Here is a 26,185-nt window from a genome sequence, read left to right on the forward strand (position 1 = left end):
TTGATAGTGTGGGGCGTGTGGGGGAGGGGCCGGAGGAGGAGGGGGCGTGTGGGGGAGGGGCCGGAGGAGGAGGGGGCGTGTGGGGGAGGGGGCGGAGGAGGAGGGGAGGGAGGAGGAGGGGGCGGAGGAGGAGGGGGCGGAAGGACTGCCGCGCACGCGCTCTCTGCGAGGCTTTCAGCTGGCCTGCCCCTTTCCCGTCATCCTCCGCCAGAGGAGTGGCGCGAAGCGCGTGCTCGGCGTTTTTATGGCCCTTGGGTCGCGTCTTTCCTTCTCTTCGAAGATGACGAAGCCGGCCAGCATTTCTTCTTGCCTTTGGTTGGGATGTGCTACTACCTTTGGTTAGTCTGTCAGGCCGTCTGACTGTGCTACTGCCTCTTAGTTGGCACGATATTATGTTCATTCAGTCGTATTCGGCTCCCACCCTTAGGCGGTAGCTGAGCTGGTGTGTGAGACGAGGCTCTTGTCAGTTTGGCTGTCAGGGCCTCCCCTACCCCTGACCAGCCCTATATGAGGCTTACTCTGTGGTGCGTGCTTCACCAGGGAGGCTCCAGGCTCATAAAAATAGGCTTCCCTTATTTTTAAAGTCCTAATAATTCTGTTGAACAGGTGTTTGTTCAGCATATAGTTTATACTAGATCCCAGGTTTGCTTGCAGGAATGCAGAATGGAGATGAATGAGACCGAACTCTGTACTGAACGAACTCAGTGGTGGGGCAGGAGGAGTCATGGAAATAGTAATAGAAACGTTACAGTGTAATTGGTAGAAAATAAGACTGTATTACAGGCTCATGAAAGCATAAATGGTAATTCAGTCAGTCCCGCTCAGTAGTGTTAGGGAAAGTAATAGACAGGAGGTGACTTTTGAGCTGGATCTAGAAAGAAGAGGAGGTGTTTACTTACAAGGCAAATAGCAGATGATGGTTCTAATAAGGGGGGGGGGACATGATGAATCTGTGAATGAACTGAGGCACGTGGTGAAGGGTCTCATCAAGCGAAAGGGTTTGGAGCCATCAGAGGTTTTAACCAGAAGAATGACTTTAGATTTGCTGTTACTTGGGAATAAAGAAGATGGATGTGAAAAGAAGGGAATAAATTGTGTAATACTTTATAAGGAATTTAGCACCAAGTAAACCATTACATGTGTCTAGTAAATGTGCTTTAGAGAGGTTCAGAAAAATTTATTGGAGTTTGCACTAATAAATTATTAAAGTAAGACACATAGACAAATGATAGAAGTTAGAGGAGGGGATAATCACTGTGAGCTAAGATGGTTAAAGAAGGCTTCATGAAGGTGGAAATGGAGTTAAGCCTTGGAAAGAAGATCGTTTTGGGTGGAGAACAAGTAAAAAGGAGCAGAAGTGGAAATCATCATGATACTTTGGGGGAATGATCAGCTTGGCTTGAGGGAGTTCTCAAAACAGTAGGTAGTAAGACAGTTTTAAGCCCAAGTAGGAAAAAATCTTGAAAATGAAACTAATTTATGTTTTGCCTTGAAGTCAATAAGGAGCTATTATCCATTTTGAGTATATAAAATGCTTTGAGTACATCTATTTAGTATGATCGATCAGGAGGGACTTTCTAGTCATGACTAGTTTATTTATTTTGCTTTTTAGGGCTGAACCTGCAGCATTATGGAGGTTCCCAAGCTGGGGTCAAATCGGACCTACAGCTGCCGGCCACGGCCACAGCCACAGCAACTCAGGATCCAAGCCTAGTCTGTGACCTACGCCACAGCTCACAGCAACGCCAGATCCTTAACACACTGAGCAAGGCCAGGGATCAAACCCACAACGTAATGGTTCGTAGTCAGATTCATTTCTGCCGTGCCATGACTGGAGCTCCTAGTCATGACTAGTTTAGAAGTAGGTTTTGAAAAAGTGAAAGAAGTGGATTGGTTGGAGAGGGAAGGGAAATACTGGTACATTTGCTAGGAATTGCAAAAACACAGTAATTGTTTCAATTCTTCCCCCCCCTTTTTTTGTCTTTTTGCCATTTCTTGGGCTGCTCCCGGCATCTGGAAGTTCCCAGGCTAGGGGTTGAATTGGAGCTGTAGCTGCCAGCCTACACCAGAGCCACAGCAACGCGGGATCCAAGCCACGTCTGCTACCTACACCACAGCTCACGGCAACGCCGGATCCTTAACCCACTGAGCAAGGGCAGGTATTGAACCCGAAACCTCATGGTGCCTAGTTGGATTAGTTAACCACTGAGCCTCGATGGGAACTCCTCAGTGCTTCCTTTTAACAGTGCCCTATTCCTGTCAAGTTACCTCATGATATAATCTATTCTTGGTTTCAGGACTTTCGACAACAACAATCTACACAAATAAGCCAAGTATAACTCTCCATATTTAGGAAGTTGTAAAATCACACAATTGACCCCGTTATGGAAAATTAAAAGGCTTACCCTGGGTATTGTATGGAGGTAGGAAGGCATATTACTTGAGTGTGCACATGACTCAGGCTAGCAGCCGGAGTCAGGAGGCGGGAAGATGGCTGGCATGATTTGCTAAGACAACTAATATATAAGTTCTCTTATTTTTTTTTCTAAAGTCATCAAGCCAGTGAGCCCCCAGTCTTACTGACCTCTTTGCTGTTTCTCATATGTACAAGGTATGTTCCTGCTCCCGAGCCTTTATACTGTCTTTTTCTCTCTCTAGAAAACTTTTCTTCAAGATGCTCATTTGGCTGGCTCCTTTATTTCCCTCAAGTCTTTCCTCAAATGTCAGCTTCCTAAGATCTACCCTGACCATCTTTAAAAAAAAAAATCACTTCCTCCCTGATACCTCCCTGTTTTCCATCTCCCTTCTCTGTTATTTTTTCTCCATAGCTCTCTTCAACTTAACACACTGTGTAATTTGCTTTTTTTTCCTTAGTTTCTGTTTCCCATAAGGGATGGGCTTGTTTTTGTTTTGTCTGTTTGCTTCACTGTTATATCCCCAGCATGTAGAATGTTGTCTAGCACATGGAAGATGCTCAGTAAATGCTTGTGCAGTGAATAAATGAATCAGGTCAATGAGAGAGGAACTGTTCTGTGGCTGTCTCTCAAAATTCCACTGGTCCTTTCTGCATTCCCTTCTTAAATCACGTATTATTCTTTGGAGCTCTCCCATCCCTTAGAGCTAATTTTTTTTCCCTGCAAGATTTTGTTAATGTCAACACTAGTTGTTTTGACATAGTTGTCTTGTAAAGTGTTAAAACTTAAAGCAGATTTCACATTAAAAATTGTTATAGAGGAGTTTCCTGGTGGCTCAGTGGGTTAAGGATCCGGCATTGTCACTACTGTGGCTTGGGTTTAATCTTTGGCCTGGGAATTTTATAAAAAATTGTTATAGAAGGAAGATTTACTCCACAGTATGATTTTATCCAAGCCCCATACTCCTTTAAGAAGTCCTTCAAGGAGTTCTTGTCTTGGCACAGCAGAAACGTATCCGACTAGGAACCATTAGGTGGCGGGTTCAATCCCTGGCCTGTCTCAGTGATTTTAAGGATCCGGTGTTGCTGTGAGCTGTGGTGTAAGTTGCAGACGTGGCTCAGATCCGGCATTGCTGTGGCGTAGGCCAGCAGCTGCAGCTCCAATGGGACCTCTAGCCTGGGAACCTGCATGTGCCACCGGTTCGGCCCTGAAAAGACCCAAAAAAAAAAAAAAAACCAAAAAAGTCTTTGAATATTTAATAACTATTTAATGAACATCTTTCATGCCCTGTACACTCTTCTAGGGGCAAGAGTTACACTGATGAACAAAATAGGTGTGCTCCCTGCAGTCCAAGTGGAGAAACCAACATTAAGTAATTATACAAATAAGGAGTTCCCGTCATGGCGCAGTGGTTAATGAATCTGACTAGGAACCGTGAGGTTTCAGGTTGGATCCCTGGCCTTGCTCAGTGGGCTAAGGATCTGGCGTTGCTGTGAGCTGTGGTGTAGGTTGCAGACTCGGCTCGGATCCCGTGTTGCTATGGCTCTGGCATAGGCCAGCGGCTACAGCTCCGATTGGACCCCTAGCCTGGGAACCTCCATATGCCACGGGAGCGGCCCAAGAAATAGCAGAAAGACAAAAAAAAAAAAAAAAAAAAAGAATAAAGTTTAAAAAAATAATTATACAAATAAATATATAATCACAAATTGTGATAATTTCTAAAAAGAAAAGTTGAGGGCCTGTGAAAGAATATGATGAGGGCATTTATTTGCATCGAGGTGCATGGAAAAACGTCTATAAGCAAGTGCACTTAAGCTAATATAAGACCTAAAGCATGAGTAAGAATCGGCTCTCAAGGAACTTACACTTGAATGACGTGACAAACATTAAATAATTATATAAGTAAATTCAAATTGCAGATCACTATATGTTAGGAAGCATTTTAGGAAAAGAAAACAGTATATGCAGAGGTTCTGGGATGAGAATGAACTTGAGCTTGAAATATTCGAGGAACAAAAAGAACCCCACTCTGGGAGTTCCCTGGTGGCTCATCAGGTTAAGCAGCCAGTGATGTCACTGCTGTGGTATGGGTTTGATCCCTGGCCTGGGAACATCAGCATGCTGCGGACATAGCCAAAGAAAAAAGAATTCTACTCTGAAATATGTCTTTAAAATCATCAGCACAGGAGATTATCTGATCAGGGATGTAGGGATGTTTACCATAGCATTGTTTGCAGAAGGAAAAATACCTTTAAAAAATTAAGAAAAACAAAACCTGAAAACAACCTACATGTTCGTCTTGAGAGGAATTACTGCATAAATTATGTGAATATTATAAAGCTGTCAAAATGGGTTAGAACTATTTTTATTAAAGTGGAGAGATATCCATGTAATAGAAAAAGCAATGTATAGAGAAATACATGATCCCAGTTTTAAAAACCTACCACCATAAGAACAACCTCCCTATATGTTTGGGTATGTTTTAATGAGCATAAAGATGTGGAGAAATATATCAGGCTTTTTGCATTGGTTACAGTCCAGGGGAGTGGGGAGAAACAAGATACTAACAAAAGGAAAAAAAAGTTATTCTGGAATGTATGTTGAGTGAAAGTGTAAAATATTAGCTGTAGAATTACTATAAACATGTAAAAATTATGCATGAGGACAAAGACAAAGTAAAAATAATAAATAAAAATAATAATAAATAAATAAAACTTAATTTTGATGAGATTAAAAAACTCAGATTTTAACATCCAAGGTTAAGATCATTTCAGCAGAGATGCTTTTCTTTCTTCTTTTGTCCTACTTTCAATTCATGTTAATTGTCTTTTTTTTTTTTTTTTTTTTTTTTTTTTTGCTTTTTTAGGGCTGTACCCGTGGCATATGGAAGTTCCCAGGCTAGGGGTCCAATCAGAGCTGCAGATGCCGGCCTATGCCACGGCAACAGCAATGGTGTGGGATTCACACATCATCTGTGACCTACACTGCAGCTCATGGCAATGCCAGATCCTTGATCCACTGATCAAGGCCGGGGATCGAACCCATGTCCTCGTGGATACTAGTTGGATTCGTTACCACTGAACCACGACAGGAACTCCTATATTGTCTTACTTTATGTACTGTTGGAAGCCCTCTGAGATATTATCTAGGTCAGAGTCGTATATAAATAAGTAAATAAAAGTAATCTAACTCTTGCCAGTCTCTAACCTTTTTTTTTTTTTTTTGTCTTTTGTTGTTGTTGTTGCTATTTCCGAGCCGCGTCTGCAACCTACACCACAGCTCACAGCAACGCCGGATCATTAACCCACTGAGCAAGGGCAGGGACCGAACCCGCAACCTCATGGTTCCTAGTCGGATTCGTTAACCACTGCGCCACGATGGGAACTCCCAGTCTCTAACCTTTTTAATCTATCGTTCACACTGCCAACATATTACTCCTGATACTATCATGTAAAATTAGGATAATAATAATACTTGTTTCATAGGATTGTGAGTAGATTAAATTATTAATGTATAGGAAGCATTTAGAATAGTGCCTGGCATATAGTATCCACTCACTGAAGACTCCTTATACAGTTATTATGTCATTTCTTTGCTCAGAAATTTATAATGGCACTTCTGCAGGATAAAATCCAAATGCAAGAGCCTCTACAATCTTAGTTGTAAATAAGAGTTTTGTTTTTATTTAAAATGCCACTTATAATGTCATGTAGCTACTGACCTCTTAAATGTGGCTAGTCTCTCTCTCTCTTTTTTTTTTTTTTTTTGCTTTTTCAGGGCATATGAAGGTTCCCAGGCTAGGGGTCGAATCAGAGCTGTAGCTGTTGGCCTACACCACAGCAACAGCAATGCCAGATCCAAGCTGCTTCCTTGACCTACACCACAGCTTATGGCAATGCTGGATCCTTAACCCACTGAGCGAGGCCAGGGATCAAATCCGGGTCCTCACAGGTCCTAGTCTGATTCATTTCTGCTGCACCATGGCAGGAACTCCCAAATGTGGCTAGTCTTAATTAAACATATTATAAATGTAAAATACACTCTGAATTACAAAGTACAAAATTAAGACTGTAAAATATCTTGATGATTTTTATTTTTATTTATTTTGGCTGCCCTGCAGTATATGGAGTTCCCAGGACAGGGATGAATCTGAGGTGGAGTTGCAACCTACACTGCAGCTGCGGCAACACTGGATCCTTTAACCCACTGTGGCAGGATGGGATCGAACCTGCGTCCTGGCACTGTGGAAACCCCTTGGATCCCGTTGTGCCACAGTGGGAACTCCACAATGATTTTTATATTGATTATATGTTGAAACTACAAAATTTAAGTGTTTGGATTAAATAAAATATATTGTTAATTTCACCTGTTTATTTTTACTTTTGGCTCTGCCTGAAGCAGGCAGAAGTTCCTGGGCCAGGAATCAAACCCTTGCCACAGCAGTGATGATGCAGGATCCTTAATTTCTAGGCTACTGGGAAACTCCCTCTTTTTACTTTTTAAATGTAGCTACTAGAAATTTTCAAGTTACATATGTGATTCACATTACATATTTATTAGAGATCATGAATCTAGGTTTTTTTTAAGGTGAAACATTGCTACTTTTTAAAATTTTTACACTCTTTTGGAGTTCCTGTCATGGGGCAGTGGTTAATGAATCCGACTAGGAACCATGAGGTTGTGGGTTCGGTCCCTGCCCTTGCTCGGTGGGTCAACGATCCGGCGTTGCCGAGAGTTGTGGTGTAGGTTGCAGACGGCTTGAATCCCACCTTGCTGTGGCTCTGGTGTAGGCAGGTGGCTACAGCTCCGATTAGACCCCCAGCATGGGAACCTCCATATGCCGTGGGAGCGGCCCAAGAAATAGAAAAAAAAAAAAAATTTTTTTTTACACTCTTTTTAAATTGAAATATAACTGATTTACAGTGTCATGTTTTAGGTGTACACTGAAATGATTCAAAGGTAAATATATATATTTATATAACTATATTCAGTATTTTGTAATAACCTATAATGGGAGAGAATAAATACTGAATATAGTTCCCTATGCTATAGTAGGTCCTTGGTGTTTACCTGTTTTATATATAGTAGTATGTATATGTTAATCCCAAACTCCTAATTTATCCCTTCCTACTCCTTTCCCCTTTGGTAACCATAAATTTGGTTTCCATGTCTATCAGTCTATTTCTGTTTTGTAAATAAGTTCATTTCTATTATTTTTTTAGATTCCACATGTAAGTGGTATCATATGATATTTATTTTTCTCTTTCTTTTTTTTTTGGCTGTGCACAAGCACGCAGAAATTCCTAGGCCAGGGATTGAACTCGAGCCAAAGCAGTGATAAAACTGAATCTTTAACCAGTGAATGCATATCCTTCTCTTTCAGACTTACCTCACTTAATATGTTAATCTCTAGGTTCATCCATGTTGTACAAACAGCATTATTTCATTCTTTTTATGGCTGAATAATATTCCATTGCATATATATGTGTGTGTGTGTATGTACATGTATATATATATATATCACATCTTCTTTGTCCAGTCCTCTGTCGATAGACATTTAGTTTGCTTCCATATCTTTGTGAATAGTGCTGCAGTGAACATTGGGGTGCATGTATCTTTTTGAAGTATGTTTTCTTTTTTTTTTTTTCTGGAAAAATATACCCAGGAGTGGGATTTCTAGATCATGTGGTAGTTCTGTATTTAGTTTTTTAAGGAACCTCCATATTTTTTCCATAGTGGTTGTACCAATTTACTTTCTCACCAACAGTGTAGAAGGGTTCCCTTTTCTCCATACCCTCTCCAGCATTTATTGTTGTAGAATTTTTGACGATGGCCATTCTGACTGGTATGAGGTGATACCTTGTTGTAGTTTTGACTTGTGTTTATCTAATACTGATGTTGAGCATTTTTTCCTCTTCTTTTTTTTTTTTGGCCATCTGTGTGTCTTCTTTGGAGATATTTCTATTTAGGTCTTCTAGGTCTTCTGCCCATTTTTTGATTGGGTTTTTTGGCTTTTTTTCATATAAACCTCCATTAGACATTTATATATTTTGGAGATCACTCTCTTGTTAGTTGCTTTGTTTGCAAGGATTTTCTCCCATTCTGTGGGTTGTCTTTTCATTTTGTTTATGGTTTACTTTGCTGTGCAAAAGTTTTAAGTTTATTTGGGTCCCATTGGCTTATTTTTTTAAATTTTCATTATTCTAGGAGGTGGATCAAACAAGATATTGCTCCAATTTATGTCAATGAGTGTTCTGCCTATGCTTTCTTCTAGGAGTTTTATAGTATCTGGCCTAACATTTAAGTCCTTAATGAATTTTGAGTTTATTTTTGTGTATGGTGTTAGAAAATGTTGTAATCTCATTCTTTTACATGTAGCTGTCCAGTTTTCCCAGCACCACTTATTGAAGAGACCATCTTTCTTCCACTGTATGCTCTTGCTTCCTTTGTCATAGATTACTTGACTGCAGGTGCTTGGTTTTTTTTTTTTTTTTCTTCTGGGATTTCTGTCCTGTTCCATTGATCTGTATTTCTGTTTTTGTGCCTGTATCATACTATTTTGATTACTGTAGTATTTGTAGTATAGTCTGAAGTCAAGGAGTCTGATTCCTCCAGTTCTGTTCTTCTTTCCCAAGATTGTTTTGGCTATTCAGGGTCTTTTGTGCGTCCATACAAATTTAAAAGTTTTTTGTTCTAGTTCTGTGAAAAATGGCACTGATATTTGGATAAAGATTGCACTGAGTCTGTAGATTCTCTATAATAGTCATCTTAGCAGTGTATATTCTGGAGTTCATATTGGGGCTTGGTGGGTTAAGAACCCAATGTGGTCTCTATGAGAATGAGGGTTTGATCCCTGGCCTCCTCAGTGGGTTGAGGATCTGATGTTGCCACAAGCTGCAGCATAGGTTGCAGATGTGGCTCACATCCAGTGTTGCTGTGGCTGGGCTGTAGGCCTGCAGCTGCAGCTCCAGGTCAACCCCTATCCTGGGAGCTTCCATATGCCTCAGATTTGGCCATAAAAAAAAAGACAATGTAAATTCTTCCAATCCAAGAACATGGTATAACTTTCCATCTGTTTGTGTTATCTTCAATTTCTTTCATCAGTGTCTTATAGTTTTTAGAGTACAGGTCTTTTGCCTCCCTAGGTAGCTTTATTCCTAGGTATTTATTCTTTTTTATACAGTGTTAATTGGGATTGTGTTACCTTTTTATACTAATCTCTGGTCAGTTGATTTTTTTAGATCTAAGTGCAGTATACGTACGTTACTTCTATTAACTTTCATTTTGTTATATTATTAAATAAAACTCATTTTTTCCTCAAGAATTAGGATTTATCCCTCACAACTTTTGTACATTCATTCAGTAAATATTGAGTCCCTATTTTAGGCACTGGAGATATTGAGGTTAATGAGACAGATAAGTTGCCTGATTCCAAGGAAATTACAGTCAACTAAGGAGAAACAGAAAACGTACAAAAATATTTTGAAATTTGATAAATGTTATGTCTCCAAGCTTAAGACATTTGACATAATGCTTGAAGGATGAGAAGGAGCCAATCATATGATTATCTGGGGAAAGAGCATTCCAGAAAAGGTATTGCAAATTACCTGAATTGGAAAAGTGTTTGACATGTTATGTAAACACACATGAGAAGACACTAATATAGACCCTAGTGATGCCTGGCTCTTCATATTTACATTCATGTGTAATCCTTTCCTCTTGAGTGCTGGCAAGATCTGTGAACAATAGACTACATCAGAGGTGATGGGATGTCACTTCAGTCATTTGCTTATGTAAGAGTGAGACTTTCATGTTGCTAGTAGGACATATGCAGAAGTCTACATGGCAAAGAGCTGCACATAGCCTTCCACTAACAGTTAAGTTAGGAACTCAGGCCCTCAGTCCAACGAAACTCAAGGAACTGAATTAGATCAACAACTATAAGAACTGGAAGCAGATCCACTGTTGAGCCTTCAGATGAGAACCAGTCCTGGTCAACATCTTCATTATAACCTTGTGAGAGATGCTGAAGCAAAAGACCCAACTAAACTATTCTTGGACTCCTGACCCACAGAAGCTGTTAGATAATACATGAGTGTTTTAAGCTATTAAATTTGTGGATATTTGTTATATTGCAATAAGTAACACACATTTGATAAATATGCTCACTATATTTTCTTTCAAGTTATGAAAATGTTTTCTAGAACAGTGTCAAGTCAGAATGCTGGTTCACTTCACTAGAAGCCATTTCTAAGTTGATACTGATCAATTACTTAGCACTACCCTAGGTTATTTGTGCAAGAAATGCCCATAATTGTGCTTCTTCTTGGTGTATAGTTTCTTATTTTTATATAATGAAAATTTTCCCCAAACACTTTGTTAAAATACCGTATATGTTGTGTCTGTATTTCTGTCCAAAATGAGAATGGGGTTGGTCTGGCATAATTTTTTTTTATAAATCCACATTGACTTAGTGGTTACTTTTTTCTAATTCTTTAAAAACACTTCTTTTGGATAGTTCATCCTAGAATCTTGTCTGGGATAAATACTAAGATCTTTGCTGATTCTACCATCCTTTCTCCTTATAAAAATGTTTTCTTATTACCAGCTTTCTACAATTTCTACAACTTAAAAATTTCTACAGTTTTATAAAGTTTCTAGTAATTTTTTGAGTTTTACATGAGCTCTCAAATTTCATTCAGTGGTTTATTGGGTTAGCTTGCAAGTTTTATCAAAGCCCTGGAGTGTAATTTGTTCAGGCTAGGAGTGGTGCATTCATTTAGAGCTGCCAGGTGCTCTACAGTCTTTATCTTCAGCTTCCTCTTACAATGTTTGTTTTACACTTTTTATTATAAATATTATTCTATTCAGTAGGAAATACAGAAGTATGTTATCCATTAATCCTTATACCATGAATTTTAGCAGTAGGACATTTCCTTTCTTGTTTTTGTCCCAAACTTCATTTTTTAGGCAACAGCCTTATTCAGATATAATTCACCTATCATACAATTCATCCTTTTAAAGTATACAATTTAGTGGTTTTCAATATATTCATAGAATTGTGCAACCATGACCACTAATTTCAGAATATTTTCATCATCCTAAAAAGAAAGCCTGTGCCCAGTAGCAGTCACTCCCCATTCTCTCCCAAACTACGTGGTTCTAGACAACTACTAATCTATTTTCCATTGCTATAAATTTGCTTGTTGGGGAAATTTTTTATGAATGAAATCATACAATATGTTGTCTTTTGTAACTAGTTTTTTCACTTAGGATGATTTCAAGGTTCATTCATGTTATATCATGTATGAGTACTTCTTTCAGTGGCTGAATAATGTTCTTTTGTACTGATATAGTATTATTTATCTGTTCACCAACACATGGATATTTGAGTTGTTTTTATTTGTTGTCTACTATAAATAACACTGTTATGAACATTTGCCTCCAAGATTTTATGTGGACATATGTTTTAATGTGTGGGTTTGCATAAATGGGTTTAAACTGGATTTATACCTAGGAGCCTAGTCATTTATATATGTTTAACCTTTTGTGAAATTGACAAAGTGGCTACAGTATTTTATATTTCTACCAGCATTGTATGAGGACTCCCATTTCCACATTTTCATCTACTTGCCATAGCCATCCTAGTAGGTGTGAAATGTCATCTCCTTTTTTTTTCTTTTTAGGACCACACCCACGGCATATGGAGGTTCCCAGGCTAGGGGTCTAATCAGAGCTATAGCTGCCAGCTTATGCCACAGCCACAGCAATGCCAGATCCGAGCCGCGTCTGTGACCTACACCAACAGCTCATGGCAACACTGATCCTTAAACCCAGTGAGCGAGGCCAGGGGTCAAACCCAAAACCTTATGGTTCCTAGTCAGATTTATTTCTGCTGCGCCATGACAGGAACTCCAAAACATCATCTCCTTGTGATTTTAATTTGTATTTTCCTGGTGGCTTATGATGTTGATCATCTTTTCATGTATTTATTAGTTATTTGTATAATTTTTGGGGAAATCTCTAATTTAAAACCTGTGCCCATTTTATTTATTTTTTGGCCACACCCACAGCATGTAGAGGTTCTGGGGTCAGGAATTAAACCTGAGCACAGCTGTAACCTTAGTCACAGGAGTGACAATGCCAGATCCTTAACCCACCACATACCACAGAGTTTCATTGGCCTATTTTAAAATTGGATTTGTATTTTGCTTTTTAGGGCTACCCCCACAGCATGTGGAAGTTCCCAGGCTAGGGGTCGAATCAGAGCTACAGCTGCCAGCCTACACCACAGCCATGCCAGATCCAAGCCTCGTCTGCGACCTACACCACACCTCATGGCACTGCCATATCTTTAACCCACTGAGCAGGACCAGGGATCAAATCCACAATCTCATGGATACTGGTTGTATTTGTTAATGCTGAGCCACAACAGGAACCCTGGGTTGTATTATCGAGTTGTTGGTATTCTTTCTATATTCTATCTACAAGTCCCTTATTAGGTATATGATTTACAAATACTTTCTCCCATTTTGTGGGTTGTCTTTTCACTTTCTTGGTGGTATCCTTTGAAGCACTAAAGTTTCTATTTTTTTTTTTTGGCCATGCCTATGGCATGTGGAAATTCTTGGGCCAAGAATCAAACCCCTGCAACAGCAGCCACCCAAGCCATTGCAGTGACAATGCTGGATCCTTAACCGTCTGTGCCACAGTAGAACTCTAAAGTTTCTAATTTTGTAGAGGACCACTGTTATCTATTTTTTTCTTTTGTTGCTTGTGCTTTTGTCATATCTAAGAAGCAATAGCCTAATAAAAGAACTCTCTTAATGTCACATCAATTTTTAAAATTACCTTTCCCTATTTTCCCATTAACCAGTTCCCTGTTAAGAGTACTGCAGAATAGTGAGAACTATGATCAGACTGACTGAGTTTGGATGTTGGCATTACTGCTTGATAATTCTGTAACCATAGGGAAAATGACTTCACTTTTTTAAGCTTCAATTTCTTCTGTAAGTGGAAATAGTACTTCTTACCTCAAAGGTTGTATTGTGGATTAAAATAAGACACTTGATAATTGGTAGCTATTATTACTAGAAATTTTCTTTAAGTACTGTTTTTTTTTTTTAATTTTTTTTCTTCCTTTTTTAGCTGCACCTGCAGCAAATGGAAGTTACTGGGCTAGGGATGGAATCTGAGCCACATCTGTGACCTATGGCACAGCTGTAGCAATGCTGGATCCTTAACTCACTGTGCAGGGTTGGGGATCAAACCGACAACACCATAGAGATGAGCCAGATCATTAACCCAATGCACCACAGCAGGACCTCCTTTAAGTACTATTTTTGCTTAAAAATTAAACTGTTTTACTAAGTAGGTGTTTTCCTTGACTTTGTACCCACTACAATAACTTGCTCATGGCAGAAGTTTAATATTTGTTAAATATTTGAATATTTGTTAACTGAAATTGGTATGTAATATATAATAGTAGCCCATTACATTAAATGTTAACTGAAATTGGTATGTAATATATAATAGTAGCCCATTACATTAACTGTGAACTGGGATGTGTTTGAACTTGCTAAGGAGTTGTGTGAAAAGAAAAAAAGGAAAACTGAAAGTAAATATCTCCACTTCATTATTTGGGCTTATAGAAAAGGAAGATGGGGGGATTATGTTTCCAAAGACATTTCAAAGGAGAACAGTGCTAAATATACAGAAGCCAAGGGATTAATTTAGAGAGAAAAATGGAAAAGCAAATGCCCTAATGTTGATTGGTAGCAGAAGACATTTTAGAAGAGATGCCAAAAGAGAAAAGTTCTTTTATCAAGGATAGCAGACAGATTTGCCATAGTATTCTCTGAACAATTTGAGATTTGTTCTTGACTGAGACAAGAGTCCTTTGTCCAAAAGCATTCTCTTATCACTTGGTGAGATTGTTGTTAGTCTCCTTGCCCTTGTTAGAAAGATGTATGATTAAAGGTCTCAAAACACTCCCTAAGATCTTGTGGTAGGAATTTCTGATCCAGAAATATACTAGTATTTTAATTTATTTGTCTAATATTTTAAGCAAAGTGATTGCCTCCATTTAATGTCCTGTCTTCTACTGCACATGATATTTTTAATTTCATATGAATAAATGAATAATATATTTAATCTAACTTATGTTATCTGAGTGTATGGTTAGATGAAACATACATGGTTATATAAATGAAATATTCTTTTTTTTTTTTTTTGCTTTTTGCTTAGGGCCGCACCCATGGCATATGGAGGTTCCTAGGGTAGGGGTTGAATTGGAGTTATGGCTGCTGGCCTACACCACAGTCACAGCAACACAGGATCCGAGCTGTGTCTTTGACTTACACCGTAGCTCACGGCAACACCAGATCCTTAACCCACTCAGTGAGGCCAGAGACCTAACCCGCAACCTCATGGTTCCTAGTTGGATTCATTTCTGCTGTGCCGCAAAAGGAACTCCATAAATGAAATATTGTTCCTTCTGCTTTCTCCTTCCCCCAATCTTTGTCCAGATTTTACCAGTTCTTCCAAATAATGTTCAAATGCCAATCAGTGTGTATTGTTTTTGTGTGCAGATTATTTCAAGCTGTTTTTTTCCTAATACATTAAGCACTTGGAAGTCTGGTTATATATCTTTTTTGTCTTTATACTTTTCATAATAATGTTTTATACAAAGTTGCTATATAAACATAAGCATGTTAAAAGAATTGTGTAATTTAGTAATATAATTATATTTCTGATGGAAATTTTTGATATAGAATATTTAAGATGTTAGATAAATGAGACATTAGTAACTCCTTCTCTTCATACCTTCTTGAGTATTATTAAAAACTTATTGAGTGAATGAATATGCAATCTCTCTTCCCCAATACAGACTTCTGCCCTTAAAAGGGAAAAGTTTCAAACAGACTTTCCTTCTCCATTTTTCTCTCCCTTTTTTCTATTCCATTTCTCTCTTGCAGCTCTGTTTATCTTTTCATGATGAGTCATTCTCGCTACCTTTTATTATTCCTACCTCTTGCCCCTGCTTACAATTCCTAATGCTTTTTAGCACTTTGTTTCCTTGTCACATGCTCTTTCTATTTTTGTTCTTTCTGCTTGACTTTCTCCTCCACTTGTTGCCACTTTTTCTCCTTGCCCTTAAGATTCAGGGCAGGGTTGGGTAGGGAGGTGTCCAGCTGGGCTAGGGGTGGAGCCACCTGTTCACTGCTTGGGAGTCTTAACCTGACCAAGGAGAAAGATCTGGCTGCTTAAATTTAGCTGAGACTGAAGTCCGTATGGCCTTCCTACTGGAGGCTAGCATTTTGGAGGACACCTTGGACTCCGTGAGACTAGAAGGAGCCCCTCCCTTCTTTTTCACTCTCTCTTCCTCCCTATTCTGTATTTTTCACTTAGAGTATCTCTCTCCATACTGTTCAACTTTTTTTTCCTTTCCCCTGTTGCTTACTATTTTTTATCTTTGTCTTTCTAGCTCTCTGTCAGTGAACTTTATTTAATCTTTGTTTTCTGTTACCCATTCTTTCCACATATCTGTCTAATCTCTCTCAAAATTTAACTTTACCTTGTCTCTATTTTATTCTTTCCTTTATTAATTTTCTCATCCAACTCTCTTTTTTCAGTAGTTTTCAGTATTCTCTATTCTTTTTATCTCACTACCCAGAGAGGTAGCAATAAGAGAAGAAAAAAAGAGACACTGTCTTTCCAGGGGCCTATTCACCTTTTCTACTCATTCTCAGACTTGCAATATATTTTGATTAGGCACTGAAGAAGAATTTGTGCTCTCCACAGATAGTTAATGAACAGTGAAATTAGAGTAAGAGTAAGGTTAAATATTAAATTTAAAAGGCTTAATTTTATTCTCATTTTCTCTTTTTATTTAGTTTTTTTCTGCAATACAGTGGATACAGTTTGTTATGGCTACTCTGAGGTAAGTTTATTTAATCTCATGTAATGTGACAGTTTAAACTAGTATAAGCAAAACTGGAGAATTCTGAAGTGTCAATTTTTTTCTTGGGGATTCGCTTTTACTCTTTATTTAGAGAGAAATGCTATTCTTTACCATGTTGATATTTTCTGATTAATAAAATGTAATAACATCAATAACAATAATAAAAACAGATTGAAGGCTAACAAGTAAAAATCAAAGGACAACTTACTCAACAGGATTGATTTGGAAAATCATTTGCAGAGTGCTCACTTTGGCAGTACATATACTAAAAATTGTCGTGATAATAGAGAAGATTAGCATGGGCCCTGTTCAAGGATGACATACAAATTCATGAAGCAGTCCATATTTTTAAAACATATGTGCCGTGCATTTTATATTTATGTCAATAAATCTGTAAAAAAAAATCAGTAGCAAAAATGAAGGAGCCTCAATTGTCCTGTTTAATGATAGTCTTTTATTTCAGTGTTATAGGTTCAAGTTCACTTATTGCTTATGCTATATTCCAGAATATACAGAAATCTCCAGAGGTGAGCATTCTTTTTTGTGCTGGATTTGAACTTTGAAATAAATAGGGGTGTCACCTATAAATGATGGAATAATTATGTGAATTGTTTGTAAATTTGTCATTTTGATACATTGAGATATTTTAGGCATTGCCAAATAGATCGCCCTTTTCTTTTATTTATTTATTTATTTATTTATTTTGTCTTTTTGCCATTTGTTGGGCCACTCCCGCGGCATATGGAGGTTCCCAGGCTAGGGGTCTAATCAGAGCTGTAGCCGCCAGCCTATGCCAGAGCCACAGCAACGTAGGATCCGAGCCATGTCTGCGACCTACACCACAGCTCACGGCAACACCAGGGATCCTTAACCCACTGAGCAAGGGCAGGGATCGAACCCGCAACCTCCTGGTTCCTAGTTGGATTTGTTTAACCACTGAGCCATGAGGGGAACTCCGCCCTTTTCTTTTAGATAGTAATTTTAACTATGATGATGAATGCTGAGGGATTGACTAAATGTGGATTAGTGGATAAATACAGATTTTTTGGGGGATGTGCATTAATTATTAAAGTTAAGGAGGATTTCTCTGGTGGTGCAGGGGTTAAGGATCCAACATTGTTGCTGATGTGGCTTGGATAGCTGCTGAGGTGTGGGTTTGATCCCCGGCCCAGGAACTGCTGCATGCCTTGGGCATGGCTAAAAATAAATATTGTTTGAAGTCCATATTCACTCTAAACATGGTAGGGTCTTGCCTAGAGGTGAGTTTTCTTTTTTCTTTCTTTCTTTTTTTTTTTTTTTTTTTTTTTTTGTCTTTTTACGATTTCTTGGGCCTTTCCTGAGGCATATGGAGGTTCCCAGGCTAGGGGTCAAATCAGAGCTGTAGCCGCTGGCCTATGCCAGAACCACAGCAACTTGAGATCGGAGCAGAGTCTGCAACCTACACCACAGCTCACGGCAACACCGGATCCTTAACCCACTGAGCAAGGCCAGGGATCAAACCTGCAACCTCATGGTTCCTAGTCGGATTCGTTAACCACTGAGCCACAACGGAAACTCCTAGAGGTAAATTTTCTGATGTTGATATTTTGGTAAAATTGTTGGTGGGGCTAGAAATAGTTTAAAGACTGCTATACAAAAGATAATTATTTTGCTGTCCTGGCCTTCTAGGTGGTTACAATTTAACAGTGAGAGATAGAGCAAAAATTCATCCTGTGTAGAACTATATGTACCAAAAAGATCAAAAACCTTCCTTTTATTGAGGTATAATAGACAAATTAAAATTGTATATTTTTAAGGTGTTAAAGAAAAATCAAAATCAACCCAACAAAATTCCAGAAAGGTTGAGAGAGTGCTGGAAAGAGTGATATTTTTGCCAGTTCAGTAAAGATTTTAAGAGAAATATAACAACTGTTTTTTTTTTAACTAGGCCAAGTGGCACAACATTAAGCAAAACGTAGTTTAGGACCTGTATGGGAGAGCTTTTGTAATGTGGAAAATGTTATTGGGTTTTATTGGGCCCACTTTACTCTTAGGCTGAACACTTAACTGTGTTTCAACTACGCTGAATGTTTTACATAGTTTACGTTGTTGGTCCGCATCACTCTCCTATGAGAGGGATGTATTAGTCCCATTTTATAGATGAAGAAATTGGGGTTCAAAGCCATGAAATAACTTGTTCAAATTACACTGTAAGTAGCAGGGCAGGGATTTTTCAAAAGTCCAATTCTTAACTACAATCCCTCTTTAAATTAAACACAAATTTTAGTATTTATTATATTCTAGGTACAGGTGCCCAGTGTTTTAAATACATATTTTCATTTAAGCCTTAAAACACCTCTGAGGTAAATATTATTAGTCTGATATTATATATGGAGAAATGGAATCTTAGAAAGGTGAGGAACTTTCATAAATTCTCAAAGCTAGTAAGTGTTAGAGCTAGAATTTAAGTTTAGACTTGTCTTGTTCCAAAGCCTTTACTCAGATACATTTTAAACCACTGAAATATAATACCTAATAAAAAGAATTTTGAATTTCAGATGTACAATGTGATTATGTAAGTAAAACTAGAAAGTAGAAGTCTTGATACTTGTAATCATTGCTTGCCGAAGTAATTTTAGGCCACACATCTTCCTGTGGATTCAGATTTCCCTACTGTTTATTTGCTGAATATTTGTTGAAATCTGAGTTCATATGTGCTTAAGTTAATAAAATATGAGTTACATAGTGGAGAGAGGTAAGCAGAGACTCTCAGTCTCAGTAGTCTTAATCTTTTGGGTTAGCTGGTTTATTGTGAGTGGCTGTCCTGCATCTTAGGATGTTTAGCAGACTTTACCCATTAAATGTAGCAGCAACTACTTTCTTCACTGAGTTGTGACAATCAAAAATATCTTCAAATATTGCCAAATATCTCCTGGGAGAGGCAGTTACTTCTGGTTGAGAACCACTGCTCTAGGGTGATCTCTGGTAGACAGAGCTTTATAAAGATAGGGGGTCTACTTTGGTCTGGGATGTGACCTTTAATTTCTCGGGCTTCAGTTTTTATACCTTTTACATAAGCAGAGCCTAAAGTACCTTAGTAATCATTAATTTAGTGCTTCCTACACATTCTATTTTCTTGGTCTAGGGAGGATTTCAATTTTTCCGGCTTAAAAGTGTCAGTTGTACTCCTGTTTTATTTCTTAATCAGATAACATTTTTAACAACAAAAGCACATGGAAGGCATAATTTTAAAAAGATAAAAGTTATTAAATTAATAATTATGGTAAATTGGAAAAATCCATGAGAAATCTTTGAAGGGACTAGCTGATTAGACAGTGGCTGAGGGAGGCAACCTAAAGAGAGAAGACTTTAAGTGTTTCAAGTGTTAACAAGGCCAGCCAGTGTTATTCAAAAAACAAACTTGAGGCAGATATACTCACTGTACTTGTAGGACTTTGTTTCCCCATGAGGGTCACTTTTGATATTCTTTGTAACTTCTTTGGAACTCCATATGCTGCAGAGTGGCCAAAAAAGAGAAAAATAAGTAAATAACCATATATATTTGCATTCATCTTATCTAAATTAAGAGCAAAAAAAGGTGCAGGGACACAATGCTGTGTAAAAGCCTTTCCCTAGGAAGGTTCTGGCTCCACATCTATCATGGAGAGGTGAAAGACCTAAAGCAATTCACATTAATATTCTTCCAAAATCCTGCTCCCCAATATTTCTGTTTTTTTATGTGAAAAATATCTATTAGGAATTTATGCTGGCAAAGGGAATATGACATTTTTTTACCCAAGCAGGTGGGAACCATTCAAATACCTTTTTCCTGTAATAGCCTTTCTTTTCCACAGAGCACTCCTAGAAACACTCATCTTTACTGTTGCTTTGAAGAAGGTTTTGGGGGTCAAATACAAGGAAAGTACATTCTCACTAACCTCTTAGAGATTTGCATTATACAATAGTATATTCAAAGCTCTATGATACCCTTCAGAAAGACAACTGTTTAACTTTGTTTAAGCATGTGTTTCTCAAACACACCTCCCACTGAGTGCTCCCACTTTTTTAGAGCACCTGCTCTCATTCCAACTTATAAACATGCTCTCACAAATATGCCTTCAGAAAAGGTGAATTACATATCCTACACAGTTGTTTAATAGACACACAAGAATCTCCCTGAAAACTGAATCTCTTTTAGAAAATTCCTCCTGAAAAATGATGGCAGGACTAAACTAAGCAGCTTTAAAAAACCTAGACATTAGGTTTAGGAAAAGCCCAAACTTAGTCTGTGGTAAAACTTGTTCCTGGTTAATAAAAGGACTAAACAATTTCCCTGCAAGACAATTTGGCATTTTCTGAGAGTTTTCTTTTCATTTGATATCAACAGACATTGATATCTGTCCCATTAACAACAGATAAGTACCATTTTCAGGTAGTTATTTTATTTTATTTTATTTATTTTATTTTGTCTTTTTGCCATTTCTTGGGCTGCTCCTGCAGCATATGGAGGTTCCCAGGCTAGGAGTCTAATCAGAGCTGTAGCTGCCAGCCTACGCCAGAGCCACAGCAACATGGGATCTGAGCTGTGTCTGCAACCTACACCACAGCTCACGGCAATGCCGGATCGTTAACCCACTGAGCAAGGGCAGGGACTGAACCCGCAACCTCATGGTTCCTAGTTGGATTTGTTAACCACTGTGCCACGACGGGAACTCCCTCAGGCAGTAATTTTAAATCACTTTTTTTTTTGGTCTTATTAGGGCCTCATCTTTGGCATTTGGAGGTTCCCAGGTGAGGGGTGGACCCGAGTGATAGCCACTGGCCTACGCCACAGCCACAGCAACATCAGATTCAAGCTGCATCTGCGACCTACACCACTGATCACAGCAATGCCGGATCCTTAACCCACTGATAAAGGCCAGGGATTGAACCTGTGTCCTCATGGATACTAGTCAGATTTGTTTCCACTGAGCCACAATGGGAACCCCTAAATCACTTTTTTTTATATTACTCAATGAATTTATTACACTTATCATTGTACCATGATATAGCATTTCCATCCCAACCTCTCTCCTTTGGAAACCATAAGTTTTTCAGTCTGTGAGTCAGTATTTGTTCTGCAAAGAAGTTCAGTCTGTCCTTTTTTCAGATTCCACATGTAAGTGATAGCTTTTGATGTTCATGTCTCATTGTCTGACTGACCTCACTTAGCATGATAATTTCTAGGTCCATCCATGTTGCTAAAAATGCTGGTATTTCGTTCCTTTTAATGGCTGAGTAATATTCCATTGTGTATATGTACCACATCTTCTCGATCTACTCCTCTGTTGATGGACATTTAGGTTATATCCATGTCTTGGCTATTGAAAAGAGTGCTGCAACAAACATTGGAGTACATGTGTCTTTTCGAATCATGGTATTCTCTGGATAGATGCCCAGGAGTGGGATTGCTGGATCAAATGGTAGTTCTATGTTTAGTTTTCTGAGGAATCTCCATACTGTTTTCCACAGTGGTTGCACCAATTTACAATCCCACCAACAGTATAATAGGGTTCCTTTTCCTCCACACCCTCTCCAGAACTTATTGTTTGTAGATTTTTTGATGATGGCCCTTCTGGCTGGTGTAAGGAAGTACCTCATAGTGGTTTTGATGTGCATTTCTCTAAGAATGAGTGATGTTGAACATCTTTTCATGTGTTTTTTGGCCATCTGTATTATGTCTTCTTTGGAGAACTATTTGTTTAGATCGTCTGCCCATTTTTTGATGGGGTTGTTTGTTTTTTTGGTATAAAACTGCAGAAGGTATTTATAAATTTTGGAGATTAATCCCTTGTCAGTTGATTCACTTGCAAAGATTTTATCCCATTCTGTGGGTTGTCTTCTTGTTTTGTTTAGGGTTTCCTTTGCTGTGCAGAAACTTTTAAGTTTAATGAAGTCCCATTTATTTATGTTTGTTTTTACTGTCATTACTCTAAGAGGTGGATCTGAGAAGATGTTGCTGTCATTTATGTCAGAGAGTATTTGGCCTATGTTTTCCTCTAAGAGTTTTATAGTGTCTGGTCTTATATCTAGGTCTTTAATCCATTTTGATTATTTATATTTTTGTGTATGGTGTTAGGAAGTGTTCCACTTTCATTCTTTTCCATGTGGCTGTCCAGTTTTCCCAGCACCACTTATTGAACAAGCTGTGCTTTCTCCATTGTGTATCCTTTCTTCCTTTGTCATAGATAAGTTGGCTGTAGGTGCGTGGGTTTAATTCTGGGCTTTCTATCCTATTCCACTGATCTATATGTCTATCTTTGTGCCAGTACCATATGGTTTTGATGGCTGTTGCTTTGTAATATTGTCTGAAGTCCAGGAGCCTGATTCCTCCAGCTCCATTTTTCTTTCTCAGGATATCTTTGGCTATTCTGGGTCTTCTGTGCTTCCAAACAAATTTTAACATATTTTGTTCGAGTTCTGTGAAAAATGTCCTTGGTAATTTGATAGGGATTGCACTGAATCTGTAGTTTGCCTTGGGTGGTATAGTCATTTTGGTAATATTGACTCTTCCAATCCACGAGCATGGTATGTCTTTCCATCTATGAGTGTCATCTCTGATTTTGTTCATCAGTGTCTTACAGTTTTCAGAGTGCAGGTCTTTTGTCTCCTTAGCTAGGTTTACTCCTAGGTATTCTATTCTTTTGGATGTGACAGTAAATGGGATTGCTTCCCTAATTTCTCTTTCTGATCTTTCATTGTTAGTGTATAGAAATGCTGTTGATTTCTGTGTATTAATTTTGCATCCTGCGACTTCACCAAATTCATGGATGAGCTCTCACAGTTTTCTGGTAGAGTCTTTAGGATTCTCTAGGTATAGTATCATGTCATGTGCAAATAGTGATAGTTTTACTTCTTCATTTCCAATTTGGATTCCTTTTTATCTCTTTTACTTCTCTGATTGCTGTGACTAGGACTTCCAAAACTATGTTGAAGAGTAGTCTTGTTCCTGATCTCAGTGGGAATTCTTTCAGCTTTTCACCATTGAGAATGATGTTAACTGTGGGTTTGTCATATATGGCCTTTATTATGTTGAGGTAGGTTCTTGTTATGCCCACTTTCTGAAGGGTTTTTAATCAGAAATGGGTATTGGATTTTGTCAAAGGCTTTTTCTGCATCCATTGAGAGGATCATATGGTTTTTATTCTTCCATTTGTTAATGTGGTATATCACACTGATTGATTTGTGGATATTGAAGAGCCCTTGCATCTCTGGGATAAATCCCACTTGATTATGTACAATCCTTTTAATGTATTGTTGGATGTGGTTTGCTGGTATTTTGTTGAGGATTTTTGCATTGATGTTCATCAGTGAAATTGGCCTGTATTTTCTTTTTTTGTGGTATCTTTGTCTGGTTTTGGTATCAGGGTGATGGTGGCCTCATAGAAAGAGTTTGGGCATGTCCTTTCCTCTGAAATTTTTTGAAATAGTTTCATAAGGCTAGGTGGTTAGGTCTTCTCTGAATGTTTGATAGAATTCACCTGTGAAGCCATCTGGTCCTGAACTTTTGTTTGTTGGAAGTTTTTTAATCACAGTTTCAATTTCAGTACTTGTGATTAGTCCATTCATCTTTTCTATTTCATCTTGTTTTAGTCTTGGAAGATTGTACTTTTCTAAGAATTTTTCCATTTCTTCTGGGTTGTCTTATTTTATCGGCGTATAGTTGCTTGTAGTAGTCTCTTATGATCCTTTGTATTTCTGTGATGTCTGTTGTTACTTCTCCCTTTTCATTTCTAATTTTATTGATTTGAGTCCTCTCTTTTTTTCTTGATAAGTCTGGCTAAGGGTTTATCAATTTTGCTGATCTTTTCAAAGAACCAGCTTTTCGTTTCATTCATCTTTTCTATGGTTTTCTTCGTTTCTATTTCATGATTTCTGCTCTGACCTTTATGATTGCTTTCCTTCTACTAACTTTAGGTCTTGTCTGTTCTTTTCTCTCTAGCTGCTTTAGATGTAAAGTTAGGTTGTTTATTTGAGCTTTTTCTTGTTTCCTGAGGCAGGCATGTATTGCTATAAACTCCTCTTAGAACAGCTTTTGCTGCATCTATAGGTTTTGGAGGGTAGTATCTTTGTTGTCATTTCTAGGTTTTTTTTTTTTTTTTTTTTTTTTGTCTTTTCTAGGGGCTCACCCACAGCATATGGAGGTTCCCAGGCTAGGCGTCCAATCAGAGTGGTAGCTGCCGGCCTATGCCAGAGCCACAGAAACACAGGATCTAAGCTGTGTCTGTGACCTACACCACAGCTCATGGCAATGCCCAATCCCTAACCCACTGAGCGAGGCCAGGTATCGAACCCACAACCTCATGGCTCCTAGTCAGATTCGTTAACCACTGAGCCATGATGGGAAATCCCTGCTTCTAGGTATTTTTAAATTTCCTCTTTTATTGCTTCAGTGATCCATTGGTTGTTTAATAGCATGTTGTTTAGTCTCCACGTGTTTGTGTTTTTTGCAGTTTTTTTTCTTATTGTTGATTTCCAGTCATATAGCGTTTGGTTGGAGACAATGCTTGATATAATTTCAATTTTCTTAAAGTTTCTGAGGCTTGCTTTGTAGCCCAGGATGTAATCAATTTTAGCGAATGTTCCATGTGGACTTGAGAAGAATGTGTATTCTGTTGCTTTTGGATGGAATGTCCTATAAATATCTACTAAGTCCTTCTGGTCTAATGCTGCATTCAGGGGTTGTGTTTCCTTATTGATTTTCTGTATGAATGATCTGTCCATTGCTGTAAGAGGAGTGTTAAAGTCCCCCACTATTATTGTGTTATTGTCAATTTGTCCTTTTAAGGTTGTTAGCAGCTGCCTTACATATTGTGGTGAACCTATGTTGGGTGCATAGATACTTAAAATTGTTCTATCTTCTTCATGGATTGATCCTTTGATCATTATGTAGTGACCTTCCTTGTCTCTTAAAATATTCTTCAATTTAAGGTCTGTTTTGTCTGATATGAGTATTGTTTCGCCAGCTTTCTTTTGATTCCCGTTCGCATGAAATATTTCCTTCCATCCTCTCACTTTCAATTTGTATGTGTCCCTAGAAGTAATGTTGGTCTCTTGAAGACAGCATATATATGGATCTTGTTTTTGTGTCCATTCATCCAGTCTCTGTCTTTTGGTTGGGGCGTTTAGTCCATTAACATTTAAGGTAATTATTGACATGTATGTTCTTATTGCCATTTTATTAATTGCTTTGGATTTGTTTTTGTTGCTCTTTTTTCTTCCCTTCTTCTCTTGTTCTGTCCTCTTGTGGTTTCATGACTATCTTTAGTATTGTATTTGAGTTAATTTTTCTTATTTGTGTGTGTATCAATTGTAGATTTTTGGTTTTTAGTTACTCTGAAGTTTTGATATAAGAGTCTCTCTCTGTATATATACACAAGATTGTTTCAAGTCGTTGCTTTCTTAATTGGAAGTGCATCTCCTTTGTCCTACATTTGTACCCTCCTCTTCTCATGATTTCTGATTTTGGTGACATAATTGTGTGTGGATGATTTTTTATCTTTATTGTATATATACCTTCACGGGTGAGCCTTGTCATTTGTATATATTTTGTTTCTGGTTGCAGCCTTTTCTTTTCTGTCTAGAGAAGTTCCTTTAGTATTTGTTGTAAAGCTGGTTTAGTGGTGCTGAATTCTCTTAGGTTTTGCTTATCTGTGAAGCTTTTGATTTCTCCTTCAGATCTAAATGAGAGGCTTTCTGGGTAAGGTAATCTTAGTTGGAGGTTTTTTCCTTTCATTGCATTAAGTATATCATGCCACGCCCTTCTGACCTGCAGAGTTTCTGCTGAAAA

The 26,185-nt window shown here is 38.1% G+C and overlaps 1 protein-coding gene across 9 annotated transcripts in view; it reads left to right on the forward strand.

Moving 5' to 3' along the window:
• Positions 1 to 26,185, forward strand: part of TMEM116 (transmembrane protein 116) — a 116,875-nt gene that overhangs the window by 89 nt on the left and 90,601 nt on the right. For 2 of the 9 annotated variants that reach the window (XM_021074216.1, XM_005657326.3), the window contains exons 1-3: positions 15,205 to 15,754; positions 16,310 to 16,356; positions 16,841 to 16,904. In XM_021074216.1, the coding sequence (XP_020929875.1) occupies positions 15,707 to 15,754; positions 16,310 to 16,356; positions 16,841 to 16,904 (159 nt within the window). In that variant the 5' untranslated portion in view covers positions 15,205 to 15,706. Of the gene's footprint in view, positions 1 to 167; positions 339 to 2,166; positions 2,424 to 2,551; positions 2,612 to 15,190; positions 15,755 to 16,309; positions 16,357 to 16,840; positions 16,905 to 26,185 lie in introns of those variants that run through there. The other 7 variants (XM_005657328.3, XM_021074213.1, XM_021074212.1 and 4 more) reach the window with 7 other exon arrangements.

The sequence above is a fragment of the Sus scrofa genome, chromosome 14, assembly GCF_000003025.6.
Source record: "Sus scrofa isolate TJ Tabasco breed Duroc chromosome 14, Sscrofa11.1, whole genome shotgun sequence".
Classification (NCBI taxonomy): Eukaryota; Metazoa; Chordata; class Mammalia; order Artiodactyla; family Suidae; genus Sus; species Sus scrofa.